We start from the raw sequence: 7,374 nt of genomic DNA, 5'->3' as shown, positions 1-7,374 counted from the left end.
AGACTGAGGGTGATATGCATGAAAGATGAGGGTGATATGCATGAAAGGCAGCGGGTGATATACATCCCTTCCAGGAATAAAAGGCCAGTCATTGATAAGAATGTAATTTCAAAGTTAAACTTGTTCACATGGTAGACTTTCCAAGAGTTTCTGTCTGTCCCTCAGTTTTCACATCCAGCTGCTTGTTTCAGATCTCAAAGTAAGGTGACTGGATAAACCCTTACAGATGCCTTCTGTGAAGTTCCGAGAAAAACATTTCAAAGTCCTTCAACCAGGGCAATGTCAGATCTGTGAGATTACTGCCAGATTTTGGGGTGTCTATCACAGGATTTTTTTTGGGGGGGGGGTTTTACAAAACTTGAAACTCATAATTTTATGAGAGGAGGAGAAAAATGAAATTCTAAGGTCGTTTTATTTACTGGTTTTGTTGAGCCAAAGACTTTTTGGATGAAGTGTGTCGATAAAGAGTCCGTTCATCTGTTTGTTTTCATAATGGTTCGAATAACAAATTTTAATTCAACTCCATAAACACCAGCAATAAAATAGAAAATATTTTCCACTTTATGACTTCAAAGTCTTGTCAGCAAATGCAAAAGTTTTTAACTCAATCCTGTTGGAAAGAGGAGCAAAGACTGTCTGCAATTTCAATAAATGTTCAGAGAAAACGTGAAAATGACTCCAGTGATGGATCTCTGCATTTACTGTTTATTAGAACAACATGTTGATGACGATGATGAAGATGATCATGATCATGATGTGTGTGTTTTCTAGTCGAGGAGGCGCTGGTACGGTTGGTGAATGGGTCTGGACCTCATGAAGGCCGTGTGGAGGTGTTGCATGAGCGGCGCTGGGGAACGGTGTGTGACGACGTCTGGGACAAAAAAGATGGAGACGTGGTCTGCAGGATGCTGGGATACAGAGAAGCAGCAGAGGTCCACAAGACCGGACGCTTTGGACAAGGTATACCAGGACACACGTGGTACTGGTACTCTGGTATATTTTGGACTTAATTAGTGTCCAGTGCTGCTGAGAAGTTAATATTATTGTCTATATCTTTGTGTGTTTGTTACCAACATTTCTCATGAATTGGACAAGTTTTAATGAAACTTCATCCAGCTCACCTTGGAAAACACAAAAGTGTCTATAATCAAGACAATTTTACAAAAGACGTTTTTATTTTGGGTGCTTCTTTCTGCAGACAAAATGTTTTATACTAGGTCTTTCCTGGGATTAGACCGCTTAACTGACCCTTCTACTGCAGCCCCAGACAAATTAGCTAATATTTAACAACAGTTTGTTGTGGTTTGTCTAGTGGATTGGTTAATATTTTACTAACAGACAGATGCATGAATGCAACGAACAGTACATCAGCAATAATAAAGAAATTACAGAACTAAAAATACTCCAAATATAAGTAAATTTAAGATCACAGTAAATAAAATTAATTTGAAATCAAAAGTTCTTAAGTAAACCCTGAAAATTTGTTCTATACTTCAGTCTAGTATCAGTAGCGGATTAACAAGGTCCACTTCAAATGTTGGGGAACTCCAACATCTGACAAGAAATGGGTTTCTGGAAGAAAACATCAAAACTCCCAAGCCTCCAGGTGATGTCCAAGCCGACATGTCGTCGTTTCTATGTCTCTTCAAGCCCTGATCTTCTTGTACCAAAGTCATGTGACATGATCTCTGCACCAACCGCACAGCTCTGCACTCGGGGCTGTAACCCGCCGAACTACAAGAGTGGCTCCAGCAGGTTCCAAGGTCTCTGACCAGAAGTGCAGCGTCCACCTAAGATACTGCACAAAACCCTCAAGCTCCCATCATATATCCATCCATCCATCCATCCATCATCTTCTGCTTGTTCTGAAGTCAGGTCATGGAGGCAGCAGCTTGAGCAGGGAGGTCCAGACATCTCCTTCCACAGCCACCTCTTACAGCTCTTCGGGGAGGACCCCAAGGCGTTCCCAGAGCACTTGAGAGACGTCATCTCTCCTGCGTGTCCTGGATGCTCCCTGAAGCACCTCCCTAGGGAGCACCCTTACCAGAGCTCATGACCATAGGTGAGGGTAGGAACGTAGACTGACCGGTAAATAGAGAGCTTCGCCTTACAGTTCAGCTCCCTCTTCACCACAACGGACAGGTGCAGGATCCACAATACTGCAGATGCTTCACCAATCCATCTGTCAATCTCACGCTCCATTCTTCCCTCACACATGAACAAAACCCCGAGATACCTGAACTCCTCCACTTGAGTCAGAACCTCACCCTCGACCCGAAGACAGCAGTCCACCCTTTTCCGACTGAAGACCTTGGCCTCAGATTTGGAGGTGCTGATTCTCATCACAGCCGTTTCACACTCGGCTGCGAACCGCTCCAGTGAGAGCTGAAGATCACGGCACGATGATGCCAACAGGACCACATCATCTGTAAAGAGCAGAGATGGAATCCTGGGGCCACCGAACCAGAAACCCTCCGCCCCCTGGCTGCACAGAGATGTTCTGTCCATAAAAGTTATTAACAGAATCGGTAACAACGGGCAGCCCTGGTGGAGTCCAACTCCCACCCTGAAGGAGTCTGACTTACAACTGGCAATGCGAACCAAACTCACACCGCTTGTACTGGGACCAAACAGCCAGCAGCAACAGGCCCCCAATCCCATACTCACGGGGCACCCCACAGTGTACCCCGAGAAGCACGGTCGAATGCCTTCTCCAAGTCCACAAAACACATGTAGACTGGATGGGCAAACTCCCATGACCCCTGAAGGACCCTAGTGAGGGTAAAGAGCTGATCCAGTGTTCCACATCCTCTTTAAATAAATTATATTTATATTGAATTATTTGGTCAAATTGAAGGGGTGCTTCTTCTAAGATTTTTTTTTTTTTTTGGGGGGTCAGATTCTCAAAGATTTATGAAAGTATTTTTTTTTTTAATCAAATCATATCTACAACTTTATTTATTTATTTATTTTAGTTTTGAAGGACAAAGTTTTGCATTTTATTAACTCTGGTGTTTCTGCTGTTGAGTGGTACTCCTTGACCGGTGCCCTACAATGCAGCAGGGATTAATAATAAAGTTTTATTACTAAGACTTTATGAGCCAAAAGTCATAAAGAAACCATCCTCAGAAGTGAGATTTATTTTTCTTTCTCTCTCCATTTAATGTCATTTGCCGATCGGCCTTACGTCATCCAGAAACTGTCCAGCCAGAAGAAGAAGAAGAAAAAAGGGGGAAATATAATTTTCTTCCAGGGGACACCCTTCATATAATAACAGAGGATTACCTCATGGCTGGACATGATTATAAACAAGCTGGAAATCAAATCTTTCAGTGGTTTTTCAGACTAGTCCCATATCTGTCTGATTGATGGGATTTACGAGCGTTAAGGTTTATTTTCTTGGCCCAGATTAGACCGGAAACAACTAGATCATCCAGATGAGTACGAGGGTATAGATTCTGTGAAGTTTAATCGTTCAGTTAGGAGCCTTAAATCAAAAAAATCCCTCTAGAGTTTCTGACTGTATTCACCAAATGCCTTTAAGCAATAATCCTAGGTGATAATTCTGAGCTGGGTTGCGTCTAAAATATGGAGTTAAAAACAAAAAAAGGGTTGTTTTTTTTTTGTTGTTTTTTTTTATTTACATGACAGAGGTGGAAAGATGTTTTACTACCGAGGGGGTGGGGGTTCACCACATGTCAAGCTCAGAGTATGTGCTGTAATTGACTCTCAACTACTACCACACCACATTTTAGCTCTGCATCTGTAAAAATGACTGAATTTGAGCTGTTTTAATGCCCATTTTTAATGGGATTATGCCCAAATATTACTCAGATGTGAATGTTGTGTTCAACGTGTTGCTCAGCTGCTACCAAACCAACTTTTACCTCAACATCTGTAAAATTAGCTGAGTCATAGCCATTCTTGTGCTTCCTAAGGTCTGTTGACTATGGCAGCCATCTTTAATTAGTTTGATTCTAAACATAATCAGTTGTAGATGACGTCTTTTTAAGAATTACGTTCTGAAAATTTAACCAAAATCCTTTTGGTGGTTCATTAGATATTTTGCTAACAATCAGAGATGATTGCATGGCAAAAAGAGCTGTCATTTCTAATCCGAACCCAGAGACCGGCTCCGCCGACCCGGATTAGGGCCGGGCCATAATAATATGCTTAATGTGCGAGCCAGGTCAGTGTCGGGCTTTTGATTGCGTCAGCGGACGAGCGTGGCTGACGATCCAATTATATGGCCATGTGTCTTGCCATACAATCACCAGAAGCACACGGCTATTTGATGGCACGCCGACCGGCTTTGAAAGAGGAAAAAGTTCAGTTAAGCTTCAGATGGACTACTGCCAGCGTTCCATCGGTCCAAATGAACATTCATTCAGCCGCTGCACTCAGCGGACGCACGCGGCCAATGACCCAAACAGGTGAGATCTCAAAATATCCAACATGTCAGAGCAGGGTCCGTGTCTGAATAATGCAGAATGCAGGCAGAAGCAGGGATTTAATGTGCTTTGACGGCCATGAAAGGACAAACACCCCCTCAGCTTTGATATTCTGCCCCTTTTTAGCGTGTCCGCTGACCGTTAACTATATAAGCAGTCACAGCTTAATTGAAAATGTCGGGGGGTGTTTCGGACCTGTAATTACGGTTATTCGTCAGGTCGGGTGGAGTTTAGAAATGACGGCTATGGGGTGGGGCTGGGTTGGATTTTTTGGGCCCGAATGAAACTCTAATGGCAAATGACTGCATGAAATGGCGAAGTTTCAACAGCAGATCTCACATGATCAGTCATTGGTTCGGGCATCTGGATCAGACACTTGTAGATGTAACCTCAATGATTATTTTTCTGAAAGTCTCATTAAAAATTAGTTTGGTGATTAATGAGAATTTTTGCTAACGCAAGACGGACACCAGCGAAAACATTATCGCTTCGCTTTTATAGACCGACAATAAAAAGGCCTCTTACTTACTCTTAGTGTGGACTTTCTGAAGTGTTCCTGTCTCGTTGTTACACAAAAACCTTGTTCTTTAAAAAAAAAAAAAAGTTTCTAAGCTCAATCATCCTGGTATATAACAACAAAAACTGTTAAATCATCATCTGGACCAGTTTCTTTAGGTGAGAAACATTTTGTCCCTCATCCAGAGGACTTTGTCAGTCTGCAGCCTGCCAACCAGATCTGTCCCACAGGTAGGGACGAAACATTAAAGAAACAGGTCCAGATGGCATGATTTAACCATTTTTGTTCTTGTTCTTTTTAATCCTCTTGATCTTCGTACTTGTGCATCAATCCCGGAGGTTCCTCCGACGTCCCACCCAGTGTTTTTAATGATGCAACAGTTTGTAAAAAAAACGCTGTAAACGCAAGTTGAGTAGATGTTTCGTGAGCGTGCAAACAGAGCTATAAATGTATTAAAACTCAGAGTAAACCGTTTAAAAGGTTCACGCAAACTGACACGAGCAACAGAACAGCTGGGCTGAAACACATGCTGCCTTCAGGATCCTTTCCCGAAACACATGCTGCCTTCAGGATCCTTTCCCGAAACACATGCTGCCTTCAGGATCCTTTCCCTCGTGGTTGTGAAACACATGCTGCCTTCAGGATCCTTTCCCTCGTGGTTGTGAATCAGAAAACTGCAGAACTGAGATGTGAGCGTAAACAAAAGCTCCAACAGGCGTCTCCAACTGTTTAAAGAGCTGCAGCACTGAAGCGTCTTTGACTCACGAGCAGAAATCAGTTTATAAGGAAAACAATTTGACCAGTTGGATATGTTGGTTTTATTACGGGATAAACATGATCCCATCAGCAGAAAACCTGCTATCTCTTTCAAAGAGGCAAAAAAAAAAAAAAACTTGTGTGGTTGAAGGAATTTTTCCATCCTCCCCCAACAACAGAAATTAAAACATAAGAATCAGGAAAACGGTTCAACTTCTTGCTCATGGTTTTTTGGAGTTTATGACCTTTAAAGGATGTGCAGCACAATCAGCTGAAGAATCTCTTGGGCAGGTGCAACATTTTCCTGCTCTTCGGCTGCAGTGGCTTTATTTTACTCTGAGCACACGAGTCGTCGCAGCTGATATTTTACTGTCATTTCAACTCATATCAACCCGATTCATCCAATTAATTATTTTTGCTTGCACTTTAAGCAGAAACTGAAAGGGTGCGTTTATAAAATTAAGGGTTTAACATTTTATTAAGGAATGTTGATCATCTATCATCTGATCTTGAAAATAATCAGAATAAGTTTTATTATCATTGTACCGAAATACAGAGAAATTATGTTCATACACTTATCTAAAAAAGATGGGCGGAGTGCACGTTGCTGCTGCTCCTAAGAGAGTGGCCCCCTTAATCTTTTTAGATAGGAAAAGGGGGAAAAGCCATGAGAGGATAGTGGCGTTACAAAAAGATCTCTTCACCCCATGTCCTATCACATAAAAAAACTCTACCAGCAAACACATTTATAAACATTGCATATGCATTTGATGACAAGACGTTGAGATCTGTCCATGAAGCACTTCCAGATAGCACCATAGTCCTGATAAGATGTTGGTGTCAGCCGGTACAGCTCTGATAAGACTTCACAGAAGTTCTTTGGGGGGGGGGGGGGGGGATAGACAGAACTTTCTCAGTTTACACATATCCCAGGATAAATCTGATAAGTCGGCCTGCTTTGAGGTCAAACAGGGGAGTCAGATTCAGATAAGCCACAGTTGTTTTTCAGGCAGACTGTTATTTCTCATCAGCCTCGAGTCCTGCTGGTACTTTTAATCCAAAATGGCCAGATTTGTGGGCATTCCACTGCTTCATGCTTATTAGATCCCTTCAAGGTCATCCCCAACATGCTGGCGAGTCCCAGAAGCCGCAAGTGGCCTGCGATTCTTACAAATCGCTTCCTTCTTACGGTTTAGTTCGTAAATCAGCTGATTTTGAGTATTCGAAGCACGAACCAAACCTGCAAACATGGTTGGCATCTTTGCCATGGCCGAAACTGCTGCTGCTCTCTTCTTTAATAGCCGATAACATTGGTATCCACCGGTGCCAAAAAGCAGAAACCCTGCTATCATGATTTCAATATCTTCCTCCTGAGACAATATGGAATGGCACATCAGCTCCATGACGTATCCTGCTGCGTGCGTCTCAGCGGGGCATGAGGGCTCTCTAGGACCCCGTCGCTTTGTTGAAAAAAAAATGTAGCGATTTCTTTGAAAGTCCAGCTGACCAGATCCATGACCGTAGTTTACGTTTCGGAAGTTGTGTAAATAGGAGCTCCGATACACAAGACAGAGAGTGAAAAAGCAGGAGGACGGAGAGGGAAGAAAGGCGTCCATCTTGCACGAGAGCAAGTGGTGAAAATAAATAAAT

The 7,374-nt window shown here is 42.6% G+C and overlaps 1 protein-coding gene across 1 annotated transcript in view; it reads left to right on the top strand.

Annotated features, from left to right (window-relative positions):
* scara5 (scavenger receptor class A, member 5 (putative)) overlaps nt 1-7,374 on the top strand; it is a 43,966-nt gene that overhangs the window by 35,362 nt on the left and 1,230 nt on the right. Inside the window, exon 7 of the mRNA XM_037685194.1 lies at nt 772-960. Within this exon, the coding sequence (XP_037541122.1) occupies nt 772-960 (189 nt within the window). The remainder of the gene's footprint in view (nt 1-771; nt 961-7,374) is intronic.

Source organism: Nematolebias whitei, chromosome 12, assembly GCF_014905685.2.
Source record: "Nematolebias whitei isolate Nwh7 chromosome 12, NemWhi1, whole genome shotgun sequence".
Taxonomy (NCBI): domain Eukaryota; kingdom Metazoa; phylum Chordata; class Actinopteri; order Cyprinodontiformes; family Rivulidae; genus Nematolebias; species Nematolebias whitei.
Note: the sequence above shows the minus strand (reverse complement) of the source record. Positions and strands in the feature narration are given on the sequence as shown.